This window comes from Malania oleifera, chromosome 8 (assembly GCF_029873635.1).
Source record: "Malania oleifera isolate guangnan ecotype guangnan chromosome 8, ASM2987363v1, whole genome shotgun sequence".
NCBI lineage: Eukaryota > Viridiplantae > Streptophyta > Magnoliopsida > Santalales > Ximeniaceae > Malania > Malania oleifera.
In genome coordinates, this window is record NC_080424.1 from 68,104,717 (window position 1) to 68,132,393 (window position 27,677).

The 27,677-nt window shown below is 34.6% G+C and overlaps 1 protein-coding gene across 3 annotated transcripts in view; it reads right to left on the reverse strand.

Annotated features, from left to right (window-relative positions):
- Positions 1–24,609: 24,609 nt before the first annotated feature.
- Positions 24,610–27,677, reverse strand: part of LOC131162682 (uncharacterized) — a 45,705-nt gene continuing 42,637 nt past the window's right edge. For 2 of the 3 annotated variants that reach the window (XR_009138863.1, XM_058119290.1), the window contains exon 3: positions 24,610–24,886. Coding sequence is in view for 2 of the 3 variants with exons in the window: in XM_058119290.1 (XP_057975273.1) it covers positions 24,879–24,886 (8 nt within the window). In the remaining variant the exon portion in view is untranslated. Of the gene's footprint in view, positions 24,887–26,248; positions 26,531–27,677 lie in introns of those variants that run through there. The other variant, XM_058119287.1, reaches the window with a different exon arrangement.

Sequence of the window (27,677 nt, forward strand, 5' to 3'; positions counted from 1 at the left end):
TTTTAGAAGTGTGCAACTATTCGTAATGGGTAGCTAAAATTGTTATAGTTCCTAAGAGGATAGTAAAGTGAGAATATGAGTTTATTATCAAGATCTAAATTAATAAAACTAGCCCAAAAGATGATTTTCTACTATCCTACATTGACATGTTAGTGGACAATACAAGTGGACACAAGTTATTTTCATTTATGAATGACTTCTCAAAATATAATCAAATCAAAATGGCAGAAAAGGATTGTTAATGCCCATGTTGACCTAGACGTTTCTTAGTTGGGGTCAGTGGGCTTAGGAGATGTCTAAGAGGCTTTGATTTCTTTTCAAGGGCTCCTTAGGGTCCCTTCAACCCCTCAGGGTTTTTGGGGTCTTGCGGGGTCCTTTAGGCCTTTTATAAGGAACTTTGCAGCTTTATTGAGCTTATAGGTCCTCTTTAGGCTTATTAGAGCCTTTCAATGCCTCTTTGAAGCTTTCAAAGAGGCTATTTGTAGCTTTAGGGTGAGATAGGACGGGATGGGTCAACCTATGTCTTACGATTCAACCCTCACAAGCACATACACTCAATACACTTTAAGTTAAAAATTTAATTATCTAAATATAAACACTATAAATCATACTATATTTCACATGTTGTGAGATTTTTGAAAGGGTGTATGATGCTGTCCAGGAATAAGTACCAAGAGTTCTTTTACAAAGGAATCAAGTTATATGTAGCAAAGATGTCATTCAAAAATTCAAGAATGTAAGTTCTATCGTTAACAAACTAATAATCATATAATGGATTTAAGGTAGCAAGTATCAATGTTGCGATCTATGGATTCAAAGGCTATTCAAATATGGAATTTCAGGTTTTCAAGCAAAAGCTTTAACAATATTAAATACAAATTCAAATAAATATTGAGTTTACTAATAAATACGTTGGATGACTTGATGCTTTTCAACACAAGTTAGTCCTCACCTTTGGTTCTTCGTACAAGCTTCGAATCACCAAGACAAATGCAACAATGGAGTGGGGAAATAGTGGTCATATGGGGGTATTTTGGTGATGGTCATGTGGGTGAGTGGGGAAGATGAAGATGGAATCGCTGGATAGAATAGTGGTCTCTTACCACCTGACCTCTGGAGAGAACGTGTAACCTCACACTACACAATCGAAAAAATTAGACAAAGCTAACAAGCTTTAGCAAAGGAAACTCCTTCATTATTCAATATTCAAAACTTAGCTTCTTTCTTACAATGATACAAGACATATATACACTTAGCAAGATGAAGGGGGAGACAAGACATTAGCTTACTAAACTAGCATGGGGGGACAAGACAATAAACAACTAACAATTCCCACATAAGCATGAGAGACACAAAAAGTAAATGCTCACAACTTACTAACACATTAACTACACTCACACATCTTACTAGAAACACACATTAAACACTCACATGCAAGCAAGTTGTCTTGCAATATTACTCATGAAATATAAACACATAAGTCAAAGGGAGGCCTAATCCGTGTGGGGTCCAATGGAGCTGTGTGGGGCCCACATGGATCTTCTTGCTTCAACACTTTACTTTGAGTCTTCAAATACCTAATAACCTTGAAGTAACATATCCAAACAAATACAAATCCAAGAAAAATAATAATAAATTCCTTAAAAAAGTTTTCAAATAATCTATGCTAAACCTACAAAATAATTATAAATTGAAGTGGACATTGGGAGGTTGTCCACATGTCATCATCTCGACAAAGGAGTAGACATTGGGAGCTCGTCCACGTGTCACTATATCTGCAAAGGAAAGGGGTAGGGCATGTTGATCTCCATCATAAAGAGCTCATTTGGACCCCCAAGGGCCCAAGAGCATGCTTCATAAGTCGTAGGGGCAAGGTTATAATTAACCTTGCTCCCAAGGACACTTTTGTCCTTCTATTTTTAGGAGAAACCCTAGCTCCTCTTTTTTTTCCTATAAGTAGGAGGGAGGTAGAGGGATGGAAAAAGGAGGGAGCTCACATAATGGGGTATATATATATATATAGAGAGAGAGAGAGAGAGGAAAAAGTGACTAGTATAAGAGGGAGCAAGAGAAAGTGAGGAAAAAAAAAAAAAAAAGGAAGTAGAAGCCCTAATAGCGAAGGAGAGCTTTCGGTAAGGAGAAGAGGAAGAACAAACACAAGAGGGGTCCTTGAGGCTCATGCACAACGAACCTAAATAAAAGAGAACATCCTTTCACAATCCCATTGAGCTTGGATTTACATACAAAAACTCACAAGAACATCATCAAAAGGTAGGGAGTTTCACTCCAAAAGTGTGCGATTATGTGCTTAAGTTATTGGCTTTTGTTTATTCATTTTTTATGCTATGTTATATATTGTTAATTGAGATTTATTGTTGGGTTGTATGTAGTGGTAGCAGCCATGCATGCAATAGTAGTAGTTGCATGCAGCATGTTCTGTGGTAGATTTGCTAGGTTTGTTTTTATATTTTACAGCAAGTTAGGCTTGGTGATCAAAAAATAAAGGCATGGCTAGGGTTTCCAAGGAAATCGTAGATGTTTTGGTAAGGCTAAGAGGGTGTTTAGGTGGTTTTCTAGGTGGTGGCAGCGGTGACAACTGCTACAAATAGCAGCAGCAGCAGCAACGGCAGCGGCTGCAAACCTAGACTGCTATATTTGGCTTGTGTAAGGGAATTAATTAGCTAGGCAACAAACTAGAGCTAAGGAAATTAAGGTAAAGGTGGCAACTAGGGTTTCCAATGAAATACTAACCATATTCGCAAGGATAGGAGGATGATTAGGGTTTGGGTGGTGAAGAAGAAGTAGGGGGCTGCAGCAGCTGCACATGGCAGGAGCAATGTATTCAGCCATGGCTTGGACGGTAGCTTGGATTTCATGTGAAACCCTAGCATGGTGAGAAGGAAGACCTATTAGTCCATGCCAACCAACCCTTTGGAGCCAATTTCAAGGGCTTTTTTGTTTTTGTTTTGTTTTGTTTTTTTTTTTAATGCATTTTATTTAATATTCCCCTCCCTTCTTATATGGATGATTGGAAATGTTAGAGATGGAGCCAGAAGACAACCAGGAGACACAGCTGGAGACGCGTTGCAAGCTAGGAGCTGAGTCAGAAACGCGGTGGAATTTATCTCTCCATTAATCCTTCGTTATAACTTCCATTTGTAATTGATTTCATTTAGTTATGATTTAAATTCCAAGCCCTATAAATAGAGGGTTGTGGAAGATGTAAGAGTGTGGGCAGAAGTGTGAGAAGCTCAAAGAGAACAGAGAGGAAGAAGGGAAGAAGAGAGAGAGAGAGAGAGAGAGAAAGAAAGAGAGAGAGAATTGTAATATTTTCCGGCGATAGTGAATACTTGGTGTGTGCTTCGTGGACATCTGTCGTTATTGACCGAACCACGTTAAATCTTTGGTGTCACTTTGATCTGGATGCACACAGGTTCCTAACAAGTGGTATCAGAGCCCGGTTGAAGCAAAAAAGCCAAAATGGAAGTGATCCCGAAATTCAGAGCTCTATCCAGTAGATCAAAACTGCATTTTGAGGCCACCATCGCATTCAGCTCACCAAGACGAAGAGAAGGGTGCCATCCGGAGCTCCAAAGGAGTTCAAAAGAAGCTACATGCGATCTCAACGCCCCGTCGGAGCAGAACGCTTTGCCACGCCCCGGACACGCGTGGGCAACCTAACCCTCACGTGTTGCACGCGTCTTCCTCGCCCAATCCATCTTGACCCAACCAGGTTCACTACCCGACACGACCCAGCAAGTCACTCAGACCCAGGGTAGCCCGAGATCCAGTTCCTGACCCGGGTCTGACCTTCGCCTCAGCGCCACGTCAGCACGCCACGTCAGCCGCCACGTCATTAGTGGCCCACCCCCTGCCACGTCACTAGTGGACCCACCTGCCACATCAGCTACCACGTCATCAGCAGGCCCACCCATGCCACATCATCAGTGGGCCCCACCTTGCCACGTCAGTTGTGCCACATCAGCAAGTTTAACTAGGTTTGACCAAACTTTGACTGAGCTTTTCGGAGTCATTTTGGGTCCGTTTTTCGAGCGACTTGAACCATTTCTAGGATTTTTTATCGTTCCGGATCCAACCGCGCAATCCATTTGAGCCAATTCTATCTCTAGATCAGCGAATCGAGATGTCGAATGAAAAAAGCTCAAAAATCAAAATGTTCAACGGAAACAATTTCGGTTTTTGGAAGATGCAGATAGAAGATTATTTGTTTGAAAAGGAATTGCACTTACCGTTGAAAGGTAAGCCAACATCCATGAATGAGGACGAGTGGGAGTTGCTTGATCGAAAAGCCTTCGGAGCCATCAGAATGACGTTGTCGAAATCTTTGGCGTTCAATATCAAGCATATAACATCCACCAAGTCTCTGATGGATGCACTCTCTATTATGTACGAGCAGCTTTCAGTCCAAACAAGGTACATCTCATGAAAAGACTATTTACAATGAACATGTCTGCAAGTGAGAGTTTCAGCAGGCATTTGAATAACTTCAATGAGTTGTCAGATCAACTCGCCTTAGTCGAGATAACGTTTGATAATGAGATTCGAGCCCTACTGATTCTCAGTCAGTTGCCTGAAAGTTGAAATGGTATAGTTACTACTATCAGTAGGTCCGCAGGAAAATCGAAGCTTGTATACGATGAGGTCGTCATCATGATTTTTACGGAGGAAATAAGAATGCAGTCGAACCATGGCTCCACTTCGAGTTTAGCCTTGAACGTGGAGAGTCGAGGCAGAGGAAACAGGCATGGATGATCAAACAACCACGGAAGATCTATGCCCAAACGGTCTAAATCCAAAAATCCCAGAGGTACTCAGGACACAGGTTCCAAAGCACAAAAGTTATTGAGTGCTAGAACTATGGAAAGATTGGTCATTACAAGAACCAGTGCAGGAGTCAGAAGAAAGAATTCGAGACAAGGGCAAAGACAAAAGCAAATATTGCTTCTAAGAATGATGAGATGTTGATCTGCTCTTTGGAAAGCAAGCAGGAGTCTTGGCTCTTAGAATTCGGAGCCTCATTTCATGCCACATGCTACAGAGATTACCTAGAGGAGTACACACCAAGTAATTTTGGTAAGGTTTACCTTGGTAACGATCAACCTTGCGACGTAACCGGAAAAGGAGTTGTGAAGATCAATATAAACGGGTCAGTATGGAAGCTAAAGGATGTCAGGTATATTCTAGACCTAAGAAAGAATTTGATCTCAGTTGGTCAGCTGGCAAATGGGGGATACATGACGAAATTCATTGGAGATGAATGGAAAGTTTCAAAGGGTGTACTAATGATTGCTCGAGGTAAGAAAAGCGGAACACTTTTTCTAACCTTCAATGCCTCCATGTCTCTTTCAGTTGCTACAGGAAATAACGACAGCAACATCTGGCACCAACAACTTGGTCACATGAGTGAGAAGGGACTCAGGGTGATGCACTCAAAGGAAAAATTGAGTGGTCTACAGTCAGTGCAGGTTGACATGTGTGAGGATTGTATAATCAGGAAACAGAAGAGGGTTAGTTTCCAGATAAACACCCATGCCCCAAAGAAGAAGGGACTAGAACTGGTCTACTCAGAATGTGTTGGGCAGAATACCGAGAATCCTCAGGTGGAGGAACCAGTGGAGCATATCATTGCACCACCATCTCCTACTCCAGCTCCGAAGTTTAGGAGATTTACTCGGTTTCAAAAGGTATATTGATTACTTACTTCCTACAGATGGAGAAGAGCCCGAATGCTATGATGAAGCATGTTAGGTGGCAGATACGAGCAAGTGGGAGCTTGTGATGAAGGATGAGATGAAGTCCTTCACCTCCAACAGAACGTGGAAGTTTCCCAAAGGCCTTCACAACAAGTGGGTGTACATAATTGAAGAGGAGCATGACGGCTCCAGAAGGTACAAGTCTCAGTTGGTAGTCAAAGGCTTTGAGCAGAAGGAAGGGATTGACTACACCGGCATCTTTACACTTGTTGTGAAGCTGACAGCCATCATATTAGTCCGCAGAAATCGAGCAGACAGGAAGGTGGCGACTACAGGGAAGCTGAAGTTGTGTTCAACTTCAGTTGGTCTTTATGTCTGAAGACATATGTTTTGAGCACATCATTTATTCATGATATTGGTTAAGGAGGCGTCTCTGTCTCCAAGTGAGAGATTATTAGAGATGGAGTCAGAAGATAGCCAGGAGACACAACTGGAGACGCGTTGCAAACTATGAGCTAAGTCAAAAATGTGGTGGAATTTATCTCTCCATTAATCTCTTCGTTATAACTTCCATTTGTAATTTATTTCATTTAATTATGATTTAAATTCCAAGCCCTATAAATAGAGGGTTATGGAAGATGTAAGAGTGTGTACAGAAGTGTGAGAAGCTCAAAGAGAGCAGAGAGGAAGAAGGGAAGAAGAGAGAGAGAGAGAGAGAGAGAGAGAGAGAGAGAGAGAGAGAGAGAGAGAGAGAGAGAGAGAGAGAGAATTGTAATATTTTCTAGTGATAGTGAATACTTGGTGTGTGCTCCGTGGACATAGGTCGTTATTGACCGAATCACGTTAAATCTTTGGTGTCACTTTGATCTAGATGCTCACAGGTTCCTAACAAGGAAAAGGCATTAATCTCTTGATTTCAGCATGCTTAAGTGTTTTTTTGTTCTATTATAATAATCTCTTATATCTTCTTGATTTTTGTCTAACTTGAAGTTTTGTTGATATTTATGGTAGGCCAAGAAAAATGATAAACCCCTACAAAGAGTTCTTATTTGAAGGTTTTGGGCGGATTGAGATTTAATGATTCTTTTTTTTATTATTATTATTATGGGGGGATCTCTTATGCATATTCAGTTTATGATTTCATTAATGTTTGAATGCATACAAAATACACATTATCGACGATATAAGGTTTAAGGTAAATTTGAAGGTATAATTGTATACGATGCCTAGATTACTTAAGGCATGCTTGTTAATGACATTCAAATTTCCCATGTATGGTTATCAATGATACTCAATTGCTCATATTCCATGATATTGCATTCAATGTGTCTCCAAGTTTAGCCCAGAGCCTCTTAACTTGGCTATCGATCAGATGATAGGGGAGTCTTCACCAAATGGTGTCCTCTCCCTTTTCGACCCTAGGTAAGGGACAAGCACTCTCCATTAAGCCCATATGGGCAATAGTATTCGACACTTTGCTCCATAGGATTGAGAAGTCATAAGCAAGTTTGGAAATCCTTTTTCAAAATCATACCTTTATTTCAAAAAAGATTTCAAATTCTCTCTCTTAAAGGCCCATGATGAGTTAAGTAATCTTTCAAAAAACCTTCCTTTTTTGTCAAACATCTGTTCCTTAAAATGGAAACTCTCCTTTTTCGAAAATGTCAAAATATCCTTTCATAAATAGTGATTGCCTTAGTTAAAGATACTCTATCCAATCAAAGTAACTGAAGCTAGATTGACAATCAAAGATTTTAAAGGCTTCAATCCAAGAGTTGACCTAATCTTAAGAATTAAACTCTAATTGGGAACTAGAGATTTTTAAAATTCCTATTTGTGAGTTTACTCAATTTTAGCATTAAAACACCAATAGTCAATCAAGGATTTTGAAATCCTCAATCAAGACTTGACTATATCTTGGTGTTAAAACTTTCATTGTCAATCTGAGATTTTCAAATCAAAAATCAAGAGTTCACTCTATCTTGATATTAAAATCTTGATTATCAATGAAGGATTTTCAAATCCTCAATTAAGAGTTGACTCTATCATAACATTAAAACCTTGATTGTCAATCAAGGATTTTCAAATCCTTAATTAAGAGGTTGATCTATCGTGGCATTCTAACCCTAGTTAACAATCATTTTTTTTTTCAAATCTTCAATTAATAATTAACTCAATCCAAACATTAAAAGTTTGATTGTTAATTAGATATTTCTCCAAATCTTCTAGAGTTGACTCAATCAGGGTATTTTCAAATCTTTCACTGATGATTGAGTTTAATAAAATTCAAATCCCTATTGGCTATTACATGACTTTACAAAATTCATTAATGACTAATTTATTTCAACTCTCCATTAAGACCTGATGTCAATCAGGAGATTTTCAACTCTATCAACATTGAATTCTCTAAATTTCAATCATGGGATTGGGACCACAATTCTCATTTGTTCAAAATTCAATCAAAAACCTCATCCACCTCATCAAGTCCATGATTAAAATTAGATATTTTGATGTTGAGTTTTCCTAAAACATAATTTCAAAGGAAAAAGTCATCTTTGAATTGAAGGCCATAAAAATAAAAATAAAATAAAATAAAAAAACATTTTTCATCATCTCTTCAATTTTACCTCTTATTTTTCAAAATTTAGGATATTCTAAGGTCAATTCCTCTTTTCAAACAAGAGCATGTCAAGGTTTTTAACCATGTTGTTTGGACTCTTGGACACTAATCCTTCACAGAATGACCCAAAAGGGGAACTTTTTTTTCTACTCCTTATTTATTTTTGTAGTTAGGACACACACACATAGCAGTAACTGTTCTTAGAACGGGTGTTGGTAGAATGCTGGTAGGCTAATCTCCCATATAATGGTTAGTCTACCACTTTCCCTACACACAAATTTACTCCTGAACCAATGTTCTCTATGCCATAGACCTTTTTAGGGTTTTTTCATTTATTTTCCCTATAAAAAAATAATAATGGTGGCAACTCTACACTTTCTGTAGACCTTATAGGTCACACTCGATTTTGATAATGACAAATACTTGTTGTATTTGATGGCTTTCAAGTTTGTGTGCAGGTTTATATTAGCAAATCAATTGATGGCACATGAAGTAAAGCCTAAAGACCCTGAAGATTATTTCTTGTTGTAATTTATATTATATGGGTCTGTAATAGTAATAAGAATATCGGTCTGTAATAATCTCTGCATGTCATGCATGTAGGTTTTGTAAGCTCAAAATGACCGTAGAATGACCATAGGGACCAAATGACCTTAGGGCACCCTTCGGTCGACCGACGCTAGATTTTTGGGACTATCTCAAAACGGCCTTAATAAGACCCTAGTATGACTCTAGGTCCCAACACTCTCACATATATCATACAAAATATAAGAGTGTTAAAAATGTGCTTAAATTGAACATCTCTAAGGAATTTGAGAGAGCTCGGGTGACCGAACCCTAGTAGATTAAAACTCTTCAAGCACCCGAACTATTGAAAAGTCAATAGTTGACTTGGGTTCTCAGGCGACCGAACTATTTTTTGTATATTGTTCACAAACGCCCAAACCCTTCGAAAGGGACATTCCACCAACTCGGTCTACCGAGAGATATAGTTCAAAAAGAGCCTCGGGTGACTGAACACATGAGTTCGGGTGACCAAACACATGAGCTCGGGCGACCGACCCTATGACCAGGCACCCAAAGTTACGAACAAAGACTACTGACTTTGATTCAGGTTCCCGAAGCATGACACGAGCGATCGAACTTATTTAAATATTTTTTAAAATTATGTCAGTTCGAGCGATTGAACCATGGTTCAGCCACTCGAACCTCCGCGGGTTAAAATTATTTTAACTGCGATAAATCGGGTTAAGTTGGGTTAAGTGTGTTTAAATATTTTGAATCTTTTCTAGTAATTCCCAACAAGTCCCAAATGGTTATAATTTTACCTCAGCATATAAATATGGGTTCATTTGTGAGGATTAGTGAGAGATTAGCCAAACTAATTAGCAAAAATATTTTCTATCTCAAAATCTCATTTTGCCCAAAATACTCTAAAATATTTATTCTCTTAATACATTTTAGCATTGTGAGAGCATATTGGTTGTGCTAGTGTATATTAGGTATTGCTAAAACTCTCATTTGCTTGATTGATTCTTGATATTATTTTTGGGGAGTTTGACTAAGGTTTATCCCACATATTTTATTTAATAAATCCTATATTGAGAAAAACCTAGTAGCTTGAGGATCTTTGCATTATCATTACAAAGATTCTTATAGCTTGATTTTTGTTATGCAAAAATATTTTTAACAAGTTATATTATTCTTTCAAACAACTCTTGGGCATATTTCATTGAAGAAAATATTTTTGAGTTGATTCAAAGATTGTTGGAGTATCTTTGAAACTGTGATTCATTATTGAAATTTGTTATGACTTGTTTCAAAGAAATGGCTTGATTAGAACACTCTTGAGTATATTAGCGATCATATCTTATTGAGTGTAGAATTGCACATATACACCACTGAACTTACAGTTCTTACATGTTTGGTATGGATCGATTATTACTTGTGCGTAATTAGGTACAAATCTGCTTTACAAGAAAGCATAATCATTGTACCAATTTCATTATTGTGAACATATTGTTGTATTTCCAGGCGTGGCCTAAGGGGGCGATAATCTAGGCCGGTAAGGATTGTGTAAAGGTTGGGGTCTGCCTTGCGAATTTGACCTAGGGCCTTCTCCACCCTGTAAGGAAAATTTGTAAAGGTTGAGGTCAGCCCTGTGTTAATTGACCTAATTGTATTAGATGTCGCTCCACCCGTTAAGTGAGTATTAATGGAATCCTTGGGCTTGTGAGTTAGAGGTGGGGACGTAGGCACAGTTGGCCGAACCACAATAACATATCGTGCGTGTTCTTTATATTTCAGCAAATTTATTTTTCGCACATTTATTTTCAGAACATGTATATTGTATGCTTGATTCATTATATGTAGTATATGTGTTGATTGGGTTTATAATTAAATAGAAAGACCCTAGGTTTATATAATGTTGTTGTTGAATTAGCTAAACCTAGGAATAAATTTTTAATACCCAATTCACCCCCCCTCCCTCTTGGGAATACACCAAAGCTAACATTTGGTATCAGAGCCTCGCTGCACTTGGCTTAACAACGTGTGTAAAAGATCGCAATGGCTCTCATGGGTGTGTCCCCATTTGATGAGGGACAATCACCTTCCAGTTCTCCATTGTTTTGTGGTATAAACTACACTCAGTGAAAAATTCGAATGAGCATTTTTATAAAATCTATGAACTGGAGGGCCTAGCAGGTGATTGATAAGGGAATATGTATGCCAATAGAAAATAGTATTAATTTAATGCATGCAAATTCACATGTCATGGACTTATTGTACTGTGCTTTAGATACTGATATTCTTCATGAAATTATGGCATGTTATAGTGCACAGGAAATCTAGGATGAACTAGAAAAGAAATATGGAGAATCCCAGGAGAAGGAAATTGTAACTCCTCCGAATGCTCCAAGCTCAAATGATCAAGAGGAGGTAAATCATGAGTTAGAAATCAACGAGGTGGTATATGATTCTCACTCTATCTCGTTTGATGATTCTTGTGATGAATGTTGTGATATGTCATATACTGAATCATCTGTTGATAATACTGTAAATGGTTCATGTGATGTTTACTATGAAAAATCTTGTGATGAATCATCTGATTGCTCATGTGATGTAATGGCTGAAAATTCATGCAATGATTCATATGATAATTCTTGTGTCAAATTGTGCGATGAATCATGTGCTAATTTGATAAATGAAAGCATGTCTTCATATGATAAGCTAGATAAAAACCTTATTGAAAATGAATAAATTTCTAGCAAAGCTATCTAAGCATAAATTTATTTTGAAAAAAGAAAATAAAAGCATGGCAAAGCATTTAGAAAAAATAAAAGATTATTACGCCATCTTTGAAAAGAGAAAGATTAAGAAGATCTTAAAACTTATCTACTTAGAAGAAGAAATGGATGATTATTCTAGAGCTGCACTCAAAGTTATAAATGAGAAGAATAATCATAATAAATCCTTAGAGATTAAAAAGAAAAATCTTTTCAAAAATGATTTAGGATTATCATATAATTCCCACTATCATGTCTCAACAAGCAATCATAAAAATTGTAAGCATATCCTTTCACGTATTTACAAAACCTACTTACATTATAAAAGAAAAGGACACAACCAATTTATTTTCTCATCCAAAAGTGCCAGAGGGTTAGAAAAAGAAATGAAATGGATAATCAGCAAAGCAAATCCCACAGAACTTAAGGAAAAATGGATTCAAATTGAAATTATCTTCTAGTCAATTCCTCCTTAGTTTCTAGGTTTAGGGGGTTGTGATGACTGTGGGTTTGGGAAGTGGTTATTACTTAAAATGAAAATCTTAGTATACGCATTCACTAAACACTATCTTGTTATACTAAGAATCTTTATCCACTTTCAAATGAACATGGCATTTATGTCTGGTATTTCAAAATGCTTAACCCACACTTAAATATAAACATCTTAGTTATGCATATTTTGTCCATTGCACATAATTGAGTTTTAGGGAATTCGTCTTGCCTTATATCATTTTACCCTAAACTCATTAATCAAAATTAAGTCATCACTCTAGATATAAGCACCAATGATAATAAATTTCATATCTATCAAAAGTCATCATCCTTGTAACCAAATTAGAGGCATCCACTAGGGGAGTGTTTCCTTTGAGTTTAAATTGTAACTCCTTTAATTTTAGTTCACCATCTCATTCACAGGAAATCCTTACCAAACTACATTCATATTCGGTAAGGTCCCTTCTACTCACCAGCTGTATCCTTGCTTCATAATTATAATTATATCTAAAGGATATATACCACTATTCAAAGAGCTGTTTTCAAAATTCATACTCTCCTAGACACTCTTTGCGCATACTTGGACATCATTATTAAGCACAAAAATATTTTAGAAAATGTCCCTTCTACTCACCAGGTGTTCAACATACCAGTTGTGATATTTTCTATTAGCTTTTTATTGATACCAAGAACGTCCAATTTGGAGTTGTATAGAAAATATCTTCTTGAAGATCCTTTTTGGAGAAATTTTTTTTCGGTTTCTTAAAAAGGCTTTAAGCTCATATCTACTCATATATTTGCTTGAGAGCCTTTTTATTCTTAAAGTTTTTCAAAGGTAATATTTCTCCTTCACTTTTTTTGAAAACATTTTTTAGAGAAATTATTTTGGGTTATTCTTGCAAAGTCTTGAGCATATATCAATTCATATATATTGCTTGTAAGACTTCTTACTATTGTTTTTCAAAGATTAAATTTTTCCTCTCTTTCTTTGTGAAAATGTCTTTTGGAGAAAATTTTTTAGGGGTTCTTGAAAAAGGCTCGAGCTTATATTCCATTCATATATATTGCTTGAGAGTCTTTTTATTGTAATTTTCAAATATCAAATTTCTCTCTTACTCTTCATTTTGAAAAATAATTTTTGGGAAAATTTTTTTATTTATACAAGATAGCTTTGAGCATATATTGCTTGATATATACTTGCTTGAAAAGCTTCTTGAGAAAGGCTAGAGCATTGATTTACACTCATATACTTTGCTTGGAAACCTTTTCAAATTTATTTTAAAAGGTCAATCATACTAAGATAAGACCCTAGTATTCTCCTACTCTTATCTTGAAATATATTTGTTGGAGAATTTCTTTGGGGTATTCAAAGAGAGCCTTATTCATTCATATATTTTTGCTTGAAAGGCTACTCATGTTTGAAGGTCAATATTAGAAAAAATCATTTTTCATACTCTCATGTCTTGCTTGAAAAATAATTTTTGAGAGAAAAACATTACTCTACTGAGCTTCATTGTTTAAATCATATGAGAGTGCATTTATATTCAATTAAATGCGTACAAATCAGCTTATGTAAGAAGCATTTCTATTGTACAAAATTTGTTTTTCGAAACAACCCTTCCCAGTTCGGGTTATGAAACGTGGCCAAGTGATGGTACATCACTTGGAGAGGTTTGGCTCTACCTGATTAAGTGAGCTAGGGAGACTCCGCCCTGTAAGGAGAATCGGTTTGGCTCCACCTAGTTAAGTGAGTTAGGGAGACTCCGTCTTGTAAGGAGAAACGGTTTGGCTCCGCCCGGTAAGTGAGCTAGGGGGATTCCACCCTGTAAGGAGTATTGTAAACAGTTTCTGCTCCACCCGATTAAATGAGCAAGGTTAGTGAAATCCTTGGGGTGTTTGCCCAATGCGAGGACATAGGCAAGATTGGCTGAACCTCGTTAAAATGTTGTGTGTGTGTGTGTGTGTGTGTGTGTGTGTGTGTGTGTCTCTCTCTCTCTCTCTCTCTCTCTCTCTCTCTCTCTCTCTCTCTCTCTCTCTCTCTCTCCTTATCTTGTTTATATTTCCGCGCTTTAAATTTCCGCACGTGTATGTTTACATTCATTGTTCAAATTATTTTACATACACACATTATGTTTTAATTGGGATATAATATGGTGAATCGGCACAAGTTTAATTAGCCTAAAGTTTTTAAAACCCAATTCACCCCCTCCCTTTTGGAATCACACCATAACTATCAATTGGTATCAAAGTCCGATTGCAATTAGTTTAACCATTTTTGCATAAAGATTGCAATGGCTCGTATCGGTGTATCCCTGTTTTGAGTGGGTAAACCCTTTACAAATCCTCCACTGTTTTTATTGTATAGATTTTACTGTTTGAAATTTGAAAATGAATTTTTTGTAAAATCAATTAATTAAAGAATTCGGAAAGTGTTTTTCGAAATATATTTTATCCCAATGAAACTGATTTTAAAATGCAAAGTTTCTCATACTTGAAAATGATTTAAATGAGCATGACATGAATTCAATGCATATCATTTTGAGTGTCATGCATTTCATTTTGTGCCTTAGTTACTAATGCTTTTAAAAAGATTATGTCTTGTAGTAGTACTAAGGAATATTTGCGAACCATAAGAGGTATAGAGAAACCGGGAGAACGTCACTCCGAGCTAAAACGACTAAGAAGGAGTAATTAGAAAAGGTATATCTTTTCTCCTTCTACTTTAATTGAATATTTCATGCCATAATTCATGTGATATTTTTTTTGTGTTAAATCTTTTATGAATCATGATGTAGTTTGTAATAATAGCATGCTATCTTATGAGGTGCATTTCAAAAAAATATTTTTTTAATACTTACAAGATTTTAGGATATAACATATAAGGGTAGTAATACTTAAATGCTTAGTTTGTGCTTAACCATCCAAACCTTAGAATACACTATTGTTATAATAAGAACATTAGAAAAGCTAGCCAATATGAAAGTTTTAGTGATAATATCCAATCTATTCGCTTAATATATATATATATATATATATATATATATATATATATATATATATCATTATGATATATTATTATAATATTGGCTATTGCATGTGAATCCCCCTCATATAGACAAAGTTGTTTTTATTAGTCAAATAAGTATATATGCTTTACTTATGCTTAAGTGTGAATTTCTAAAGTATAGCATACTTTGTCTATTGTACATAATTAGAAAAATATTGTTTACAAATTTTTTTGTTAATATTGTCTATGAATTAAAAGCCAATTGTGTCTTATTGAAAATTTTAATTCTCTTGGCTTGAAGAACTTAGTTATGTCCTTCACTTAATGAAAATAGAGTTATTTAAATTGAAGGCATATTATTTGAAGAAATATTGTTTAGAATTTTTTATCAACGTAATCTACGTACAAAATGTCAAATTATGCTCATTGAAAATAAAATGTTTTGGCAAAAGAGTTAGATGCAAAAAGGGGTGGAAAAAGGGCTTAAATTTCAGAATTTGAGGAGCTCAGTCGACCGGACCGTACTGTCCAATCGACCAGCCCCCTCTAGGCATAGTGTAAAATGCAGCCCCAGTTGATCGGTCTAGATGCCCCAGTCGACCGGTACTCTTTGTCTGCCCAGATAGCCTAGCCAATTTCCCCCTAGAAAATCGGGCCAGAAACCGAGGCATTCTGTGTGCCTACCAGTCGACCGGTCCAACAACCTCAGTTGATCGGCCAATGTAGAATTGGTCCGTTTTGCCCAATGTTTAAAGCCAAAGTAAAATTATTGAAAATCTAGTGCCTTGGCTAAGGTTTTGAAACATAAAAAGGTGTAAATGGCTTAATGTTTGGGCTACATAACTGAGGGGGAGCAGCATATTTAAAAAGATTTCATCCAATAAACAATTAATTGAATTGTGCTTACTTTAAAAATATCTTATAATTTTTATTGGATGATTTTGTGTGAGCTAAATGCTAATATTCATCTTTGGTTAATGTCTATATTATGGATGGATAATTGATAACATAAGCTGTTATTTGAGCTTTAATAGATCACATACTATTTGAACTGAATTCTAAATGTTCATTCTTGTTTAATGCTTATATTATCTGATGAATGGATATCTTTTAGCATGATCTGTTATTTGATCTGCATGCTTGATTTGAATATTATCTGCATGATGCAGATTTTGTGAAATGCATGCTAGTAGTTGACTAGGCCTCTGCATGTTGAAATCAAATAATTATCTTCAGTCATACATGCTAGCTAGTTAACCAAAATCATCACTCCATAAGACCTTTTTTTTTAACTCTAAATTCTTATATAAGTCTCTTATGTAGTATCAGTATAGTGACCTTGCTCAAATTAGTGTTTTAATTTTAAGTAGTCACTTTCACTGTTGCATGCTGGTTGAACTTAATGAACATCATAAAGCATGCAAAGTATTTGAATAGGCTTATGCATATTGAATTTCAAATGCTATGTGCTAAATTGAAAACATGCACAATCTTTGAAGATCCATTGAATTTTCCTAGAATAATCTAAATCATACACATTCTCTAAGTCTAGGAAAATCTAGCTCATGGACACCATTTGGCCCTAATCCTTGGATTATGAACTTCATGTAGGACTCAAATGATTAATAATCATGTTATAAAATTCAAGTCCATGTAACTAGGGTAAATGCATGACATTGGGGTAGTTCTCACTTCACACACACTCTTTTGAGTTGTGTTATCCTCCTTTAAAACCCCAACTGAATACTTATTGCATAATCTTGAGCAAGGCTTAGGGTATATGAACACCTTGCACATGACTTAATATTAGATTTATGGTGCATATGTGTTCTAAGAATAGTTTTACTGGTGAAATACAAATGGTTTAACACATATGTAGTAAAATTTGTTTAAGAATGAAAATAGCACTTATACTGTTTAAACTCTTAATGAATTTTCACAATTAGTATCAGTATAAGTAATTAACGGAATCTAAGCACGTATTCAAATTAATAGGAGGAGCGTCTTAAAATAAATTTTTATCTTGTTATGCTCACCAACATCATATCTTAGATTAGAAATCTTTTGTGGCTTTTGTGCATTAAAGCGTAATAATTTTCTTGAATATCTTGAATGAAAATATACTACTTAGCCACAAGTTCTTTGGTCTTGTCATGTAATCCTTGTTTTAAATTTTTCTGATATTTTTAGGATTTATATGGTTGGTTTTTCTCGTTAATTTATGCTATGTTCTTAATTGCTCACCAGAAAAACATAGCTTCCTTGAACTTTATATTAAAGTTTCTTTTTCAGCAAGCACAATCCCCAAAACTTATTAGTAATATCATAAGGGGAAATTATTTTTAAAGCAAGAAATAAACTTATAATAGATAAATATTATGTCTTGCTTGTGTGCTTAAAAGACTTTCATGACATGTGCTTTTGTATTTTTCTTAAATTCTTTTTGTCATGAAATTTCAAAATTCAAAGGCAAAAGGGGGAGATTATTAATAAGAACGATTTTTTTTTTTTTTTTTTTTTTTTTGCCCTTTTGTTGATGACAAAAGGGGGAGAAGATTGATGAGCAAAATTTGATATCTCCCTATACTTTTGTTATTCAAAATGGAAAATGATAAATATGTTTAATTGCATATTTTTAGAAGAAAGCTTCAATACATAAATTGCACAATGAACCATTGAACTTAAATGCTAAACTTAAAAAATACTAAAATCTTCATGTTTGCATATGCCTGTTTATATTGAATATCTTTTAATTTATGCATATTGTGAGAGAAGTCTTGTCAGGCGAACCCAATTTTGCTCATGTGTTTGTCATCATCAAAAAATAAGATATTTTTAACTTTTTGAGTTCGATCCCTGTTTAATTATGACAAACCACAACATCTCACTTATGTATTGAGTGTTGGAATAGGTTTATGTTTCTAGAAGCACAAGTGACAGATGCATATTGGAAGTTGTTAGCTTAACAAAGCTTAATCTTTCTTTGATGATAACAAATTAAGGTCACTTAACATGTCTTTGTGAGTATAAGTTATAGGACTTAAGTGATTTTATGGTTTCAAGTGGATATACTTGAAGAATCTGAATGGAAAATCACACTTAAGGCTATGAGACATGAGAAACATGAAAGCTCAAGTCATGTGAGACATGAAACTCGTTAAAACAGTGCATAAAACCCAGAAGACATTTTGGAAGCTTCACAACATGAAAACTTAGACGTTAAGATAGGAAAATCATATGAAAGTCTCATGTAAATACTTCAAAACTCAATATTGATTTATTGAAGCTCCTAGGATATGTCACTGGACTTAGATACCTAAATTCATTCATGGAAAATATTTTCTCAAAGTTCAAATTAAGTTTTCAAATGCATGAATTAAGTTTGGAACCAAAAATTATTGAAAAACGAGCTTTGTTGAAAGGCAGGCGACTGATGTTTATTCATCAAGTGACTGTGGTGTTTTTTGTTTTTGAAAATATTCAAACAGAATAGGCACAGGCGATTGACCTATCGGGCACAGTCGACTGACCCCATTCTGACTTTCAGAATAGGCTGATTTTAAAGGACCATAGGCGACTGACCCTCGGGGACAAGCGAATGATGCGAGTGTTTAAACGTTAAATAGTGCTGATTTTGTTTCCAAATCTTGCTTGAATGGTTTCCAAATTAAGAGAAAATTCAAGGGAAAGTTTTTGAAACCCTTGTGTGCTCTATTTAAAAATATTATTTTTGCACGTTAGGGTAAGAATACGAATTGAAAAGCAACAGCACGCACAACTCCCTTGTGTTCTCTTTACTGAAAGGCTATTGTTGTGTTCTTGATTCTTTCACTTGGAAAAGACTGATTTGATCTTCAAAACTCACATCTTTCAATCAGTTCTAGTTATATATTTCAAACTTCAACTTTCATATTGTTTTTGAAGTATTATTTTTGAATCTAATGTGTACTAATTTGCTTGTCTAAGGAGTTTTTTCTTGTACAAGCAAGTATTTGTTATTTCTTGTATTTTTAACGGTTTAGAGGATTGAATCATTGCCTAGCGAGAGGGGATTCTCATTAGAGAGGTGAACTCCACCTTTGAGGGAGAGAGGTTGTAACTTCACCTGGTAACAAAGTTGGTAAAGGAAATCATTGCAGCGCATCGCTGGATGCAAGAACATATGTTGCGGCCAAACCTTGTAAAAACAACGGTGTTCAGTTTCTTCTTCCCTACTCTTTTTGTTTTCTACAAGTTATAAACTGCATGCATGATTTTATTTTTATAAGAACTTGATGAATATTATCTCATGCTCAATATTAAATCTTGTTGAATATTTGAGGTTAATCTAAATATTTGAAAATCTATTGAAAAGAGGAATCATGTTAAACATAGTGAACTTGCTTAACATATTTTCTTTGAGATCAAATATATATCAGTTGTATGAGCAAAGCATTAATTTGAACATTCAGAAAAGTTAACAACTTTGAGTTTGAAAATAAATAATCTGAGGATTAACTTGTTTGTGAACATATTTTTTGAATAAAGTTTACATGCTGAAGCAAAACAAGTATTTTACAAATTCTGTTTTGAAAGAAAATACACGTGCTAAAAGTTATATCTTAATATTGATTTTTATTAAGGCATAAATCGAATCACTGAAATTATTCTTGAGTACATTGTTGTGAATTTTCTTGAATCAAGCTAAAAGTTATAATACAAACAAGTGCTCAACTGACTATGTTATCTCATATTGTAAATTTAGTTTGTGTATCCATATTCATATCTAAAGACTTATAATTAACATAGTTCTTATTGTTGTGTTTGTGTGTGTGTGTGTGTGTGTGTGTGTGTGTGCGCGTGTGTGTATTGAAAGGTTGAATAGTTAAGGGTTGAAGTATTTAAAATTTTGAAAATAATTTTTAAATAACTCAATTCACACCCTCTTTATTTTAGAAGTCATAAGAGCACCTAAAAGAGTATACCGGGGTGTATTCCATGGGATTGTAAAGGAGCAAAGCATGAAGATTTTATTTATTTTTCAAGTTGTAATAGTAGTTAAGGTTGAATGTACATGCATATCACATGATTTAAATTGAAGCTCTACCTGACCTTAAATTTACCTTAAGAACCACGATCTTTCGTGGAAAAACATTTTTATTCAAATTTAAACTTATACCAAAAGGTTTAAAATGGTTTTTAAGTTAAAATAAGGCAAAAACTAATTTTTACAAAGAGGTCAGTTGACCAACTGTTAAAGCCTAATCAACTGGACAATAGAAATGAGCAATTTTCTCAATAAATTCGTTCTCATCTTAAAATATGTTCAAAATGAAAATTGTGGCATTTTCCCTTAGATTTATTTTGATACCAATAACTCCCCATTTGGAACTTTCTAGAAAAAGTAATACCCAAAATATTGAAAGGTATCCGTGGCAAAAAATTCCCTTCATATTTCTTCTATCTCATTGATGGGCGTTTTTCTCAATCCATAACTTTTTATCTTAAAACATGTTCAACATGAAAGTTGTGGTATTTTTTCTTAACTTTATGTTGATACCAAGAACGTCCAACTTGGAGTTTTATAGAAAACATTATGGCAAAAACACTAAAGGGTGTCCGCATAGAAAACCCAAGTCCAACCGACCAAATCTTCACTCCGGTCAATTGGACCTCACGTATTTGAAGCCCCAAGCGACCAGAGCTTGGCCCCAGTCGACCGGGCCTCTGGGGAAAGCAGCCCAATGGTTGGAAAATGGTTATTTTTCAAAATATAATAATATTTTAGCCCCCCAATAGCCATATGACGGCTATATTGGGTTTTTGGCCTATAAATACAATCTAAAACACTTGAAAAATGTTAGAGAATCACATGGAAAGCTTAGTTAAATATTCTTTGATTCTCTCCCATATTTTAAACCCATTTTGAGCTCAAAATTCCCATTTCTCCTACTCTTCTTGAAAATCCTTTTTGGAGAAACTTGTTTGGGTTTCTTAAAAAGACTTGAGCTCATATCCACTCATATATTTGTTTAAGAGCCTTTTTGTTCTTGAAGTTTTTCAAAGGTAATATTTCTCCTTCACTTCTTTTTGAAAACGTTTTTTAGAGAAATTATTCAAGATTATTCTTGCAAAGTCTTGAGCATAAATCAATTCATATATATTGCTTGTAAGACTTCGTACTATTGTTTTTCAAAGATTAAATTTCTCCTCTCTTTCTTTGTGAAAATATCTTTTGCAGAAAATTTTTGAGGGAGTTCTTGAAAAAGGCTTGAGCTTATATTATATTCATATATATTGCTTGAGAGCCTTTTTATTGTAATTTTCAAAGATCAAATTTCTCCCTTACTCTTCATTTTGAAAAATAATTTTTGGGGAAATTTTTTATTTATACAAGATAGCTTTGAGCATATATTACTTAATATATACTTGCTTGAAAAGCTTCTTAAGAAAGGCTAGAGCATTGATTTATACTCATATACTTTGCTTGAAAGCCTTTTCACATTTATTTTTAAAAGGTCAATCATACTAAGATAAGACCCTAGTATTTTCCTACTCTTATCTTGAAATATATTTGTTGGAGAATTTCTTTGGGGTATTCAAAGAGAGCCTTATTCATTCATATATTTTTGCTTGAAAGGCTACTCATGTTTGAAGGTCAATTTTAGAAAAAATCATTTTTCATACTCTCATGTCTTGCTTGAAAAATAATTTTTGAGAGAAAAACATTACTCTACTGAGCTTCATTGTTTAAATCATATGAGAGTGCATTTAGATTCAATTAAATGTGTACAAATCAGCTTATGTAAGAAGCATTTATATTGTACAAAATATCTTTTTCAAAACAGCCCTTCTCGGTTCGGGTTGTGAATCGTGGCCAAGTGAGGGTACATCACTTGGAGAGGTTTGGTTCCTCCTGGTTAAGTGAGCTAAGGAGACTCCGCCTTGTAAGGAGAACCAATTTGGCTCCACCCGATTAAGTGATCTAAGGAGACTCCGCCCTATAAGGAGAACCGGTTTGACTCCGCCCAGTTAAGTGAACTAGAGAGACTTCACCCTATAAGGAGAAACGGTTTGGCCCCACCCGGTTAAGTGAGCTAGGGAGACTCCGCCCTGTAAGGAGAAACGATTTGACTCCACCTGGTAAGTGAGTTAGAGGGACTCAATCCTTGGAGGGTTTGCCTATGGCGAGGACGTAGGCTCTCTCTCTCTTTCTCTCTCTAGTTTGCATTCATTGTTCAAATTATTTTACATACACATATTATGTTTTAATTGGGATATAATGTGGTGAATCAGTGCAAGTTTAATTAGCCTAAAGTTTTAAAATCTAATTCACCTCCCCCCCCCCCTTTCTCTTAGAATCACACCATAACTATCAATTCAGCTTCATCATTGGGAACTACTTTGTTATCTACAGTCTTGGAAGGCACATAATTGCCTTGGGTAACTACTTTCTAGACTTTCCAATCCATAGTTTACAAAAATATCCTCATGCGTTGTTTCGAAAAGGTATAGTTCACTCCACAAAAAATAGGAGGTCTAAACGAAGATTGACCTTCACCAAAAGGAGATACACCTATGTGTGCCATAAAGATCTTTGTGTAGCTACTAGTTAGGATTTACTACAACCTAAGGCACTAATACCAATTGAAATTAAAGATTTAATCCCAACAAGGGGGTGAATTAGGTAATTAAATCTTAGTAGAATTTCAGTTTATTTTAACTCTCTTAATTTAAATCACCATAAGCACTCTAATATCAAATACAATAAACTAATCAGCGACCGTACTATACCAATCGACAATCTTAGATATAAATATGAAAGCTGAAATTTCAAAACAATTTAAACTTCAATTAACTCAGTTAATTAAATATCAGAATTTGATTTTCAGCAATAATCTCTCTCTCTCTCTCTCTCTCTCTCTCTCTCTTCGCACGTGTACGTTTGCATTCATTGTTCAAATTATTTTACATACACACATTATGTTTTAATTGGTATATAATGTGGTGAATCAGTGCAAGTTTAATTAGCCTAAAGTTTAAAATCTAATTCACCCACCCCCCTTCTTAGGATCACACCATAACTATCAATTCAGCTTCATCCTTTGGAACTACTTTGTTATCTATGGTCTTGGAAGGCACATAATCGCCTTGGGTAACTACTTTCCAGACTTTCCAATCCATAATTCGCAAAAATATCATCATGCATTGTTTCCAAAAGGTATAGTTCACTCCACAAAAAATAGGAGGTCTAAACGAAGATTTGGGTAATTAAAAATTTCTTAGCGGAATTTTAGTTTATTTTAACTCTCTTAATTTAAATCACCACAAGCACTCTAATATCAATTACAATAAACTAATCAGCGACCGTACTATACCAATCGACAATCCTAGATATAAATATGAAAGCGGAAATTTCAAACCAAATTTAAACTTCAATTATCTCAGTTAATTAAATACCAAATTTTGATTTTCAGCAACAATCTCTCTCTCTCTCTCTCTCTCTCTCTCTCTCTCTCTCTTTCTCTCTCACACACACACACACACACATTATGTTTTAATTGGGATATAATGTGGTGAACCTATACAAGCTTAATTAGCCTAAAGTTTTCAAATCTAATTCACCCTCCCCCCTCTCTCTCCGCATGTGTATATTTGCATTCATTGTTAAAATTATTTTACATACACATTATGTTTTAATTGGGATATAATGTGATGAATCGGTGCAAATTTAATTAGCCTAAAGTTTTAAAATCTAATTCACCCCCCCCCCCCCTTTTCTTAGGATCACACCATAACTATCAATTCAGCTTCATCCTTGGGAACTACTTTGTTATCTATGGTCTTGGAAGGCACATAATCGCCTTGGGTAACTACTTTCCAGACTTTCCAATCCATAGTTTGCAAAAATATCCTTATGCATTGTTTCCAAAAGGTATAGTTCACTCCAAAAAAAATATGAGGCCTAAACGAAGATTGGTCTTCACCAAAAGGGGATACACCTATGTGTGTCATAAAGATCTTTGTGTAGCTACTAGTTAGGATTTACTACAACCTAGGGCTCTAATACCAATTGAAATTAAAGATTTAATCCCAAGAGGGGGGTAAATTGGATAATTAAAAATTTCTTAACGGAATTTCAGTTTATTTTAACTCTCTTAATTTAAATCACCACAAGCACTCTAATATCAAATACAATAAACTAATCAGTGACCATACTATGCCAATCAATAATCCGAGATATAAATATGAAAGCTAAAATTTCAAACCAAATTTAAACTTCAATTAACTCAGTTAATTAAATATCAGAATTTGATTTTCAGCAATAATCAATGATATTCTCAAGACACAAATTTAGCAGTACAACTTAGATTATCATGACACTTATGCTTCAATTAAATAATCAATCATACCAACTTAATCTCAACCAAATACAACTAAATTCAGATATCAAAACTTATTTGATATTTCATCCAATAACATAAACCAACATTCAATATGGTAACTTGATTAAACCACAATCAAATCTCAATATTCAGCAAGTTGCCAATGAATTCAAAATCATACACGTAGATTATAACTTGAAAGAATTAAAAAGAAAGAGAAGAAGAGTGAACACAAGTTTTTTACAAGGTTTGGCCAGCAGCCTACATCCTTGCCTCAAGAAACTCATTTTGAGGATTTCCTTTCCTCACTTCGTTAAACAGGTGCAGCACCCTTCTCTCCGTTCGAGGTGGAGACCCCTCTCTAACAAGAACAACCTCTCGCTAGGCAATGATTCAACAACCTGAATCGTAAATTGTAAAACCAGCAATACAAGTTTGTTTGTACAATTAAATTACTCTCAACAGAGTATAATTTGTACACATTAGAAAACAATATACTTCAATAAATCAATAAAGAGATGAAGCTGACGAAGATTTTAACAATATTCTAATTTTAGAATAAAGATTTTAAAATCAAACTAGAATTTTCGTGTAGGGTTTTCATCAAAAACTAACAGCAGCCGTTCAGAAAATATTGAGAGTATAACACAAATTTTGAGTTGTATGTGAGTATTGGATGCCCTAATTTGTGAAAAGATTTACTTTATATAGAGTAGAGACAATAGTTACCATTTTCCCCAAATTTGCTTCAAGTTTGGAAACTCAAACGTTCAAATTTAGAAACAAAATCCGCGCTATTATAAGCTTAAAACATTGACTTCATTCACCTAAGCTTATTTAAAAGCTAGTCAGTCGCCTAACCTCGATGGTTCAGTCGCTTGATCCCATTATGTTCTTTCAATATCAATGGCAGTAGCATATCAGTCGCCTGATGCAAATTCATCAGTCAACTGAACACTAACTACTTAGTGTTTTTTCAAACTTTAATTCCAACTTGTTTTGTTAACTAGGAAAACATATTTTAGACCTTATGAAAATATTTTTCATGTTTTAAAACAAGTCTCTAAGTCCAAAATGTATTTCAAGAGCCTTAACTTTGAAATTAAGATGTATTCCCAAACGGGGGGGGGGGGGGGGTGAATTGGGTTATTTAAAAAATTTATTCACGGAATTCTTATATCCTTTAGCCCTTTCCAACACAAACACTATTTCTATTCGCTAAAATAATATATCAATGGGAAGTATTAAATGTGAATGTAGAGATCAATGTAAAATCTGAATTTACAAAATAAAATAATGAGTTAACATATTTAGTTAATCACTTATTCAAAATTTAACCTTCAGTTTGAATTAATAAAATTTACAACAGTATAATCAAGACAAATGAATTCAGTGATTTTATATATATCTCAATGATATAATCAATATTAAGATCATATTTTCAGCAAGGATAATATTTCTCTTCAAAAATAATTTCTATAAAACTCTTGATTAACTTCAACACTTAAGCTTCAATTCTGAAAATCAATTTACAAGTAGTTAATCTCATATCATTTACTTATAAATTCAAAGTTGTGATTTTTCTGAGTTTTCAAATCAACTCAATAAAATAGATCTTATATATATATATATATATATATATATATATATATATATATATATATTTGATCACAAAAATATGTCCAGAAAGTTCACAATTTTCAGCAACATTTTCCTTTTCAACAGGTTCTTAAATCTTTAACACAATCTCAAATATTCGACAAAGTTTAATATTCAGCAAGAGGTAATATTCAGCAAGTTCTTATGAAAATAAAATCATACACAGAGTTTATATCTTGCGGAATTAAAGAGTAGAGAAGAAGAAGCTGAACACCGTTGTTTTTACGAGGTTCGGTCGTAGCCTACATCCTTGCCTCACACAACGTGTCGTGAGGATTTCCTTTCCCAACTTTGTTAGCAGGTGAAGTTACAACCTCTCTCCCTCAAAGGTGGAGTTCGCCTCTCTAACAAGAATCCCCTCACTAGGCAACGATTCAATACCTGAACTATCAAACAATACAACAAACAGCAACAATTGCTTGGACAAGAGAAAATCTTCTCAAATGAGCATATTTACACGTTAGAATCAAGAATACTTCAAATAATCAAAATATAAAAGTCAAAGCTCAAAAGTATATCACCAAAAATCTGATTTATGAGTGTGCATTTTGAAAGAACTAATCAGATTGACGAGAGATCTCAGCAAGAACACAGTAGCTCTTCAAAAGAGTATAACCAAAAGAATTTTCAAAGTTTGTGCTTGTCGTTCGTGTACTCTCTTACCCTAATGTGCGAGAATAATACGTTTAAATAGTACACTAAGGTTTCAAAAGGTTTCCTTCGAATTTTCTCTCAATTTGGAAACCAATCAAGCAAGATTTGGAAACAAGATCAGCAATGTAACTCGTTTAAACATACGCATCAGTCGTCTGTCCTCTAAGGGTCAATCGCACATGCTCTTTTAAAATTAGCGTATTCTGAAAGTCAGAATGGGGTCAGTCGACTGTGTCTGATAGGTCAGTCGCCTGTGCCTATTTTGTTATATATTTTTCAAACTCAGTAGCACCATAGACACCTGATGATTTAACATCAGTCGCCTGTCCTTTCAGCAACACTTGTTTTTCAATATTTTTGGTTCCAAACTTAATTCATGTAATGAAAAACTTAATTCGGAATTTGAGAAAACATTTTCCATGTATAAAAACAAGTATGTAAGTCTAATTACATATCCTAGGAGCTTCAATCAATCAATATTAAGTTTTGAAGTACTTACACGAGACTTTCATCAGACTATTCTATCTAAGTGCCTAAGTCTTCATGTTGTGAAGTTTCCAATATGTCTTCTGAGCTTTATTGCACTTCTTCAACGAGCTTCATATCTCACATAGTTGTATATCCTTCATCAATCATGACTTTAAGTGTTTAAATCCATTAATCTCTTCAAGTATGCTCAAAACAACACGTAAGTTCTGAAACTCAAACTTATATAGACATGTTAAGTAACCTTAATTTGTTATCATCAAAACGAGATTAAGTCTTGTTAGGCCAACAAACTTCAATGTTGAGAATAGAAGTACTTACATGAGACTTAATCAAAATAAAACCATCTAAGTTCCTAAGTCTTCATGTTGTAGGGCTTTCAGTAACATCTGA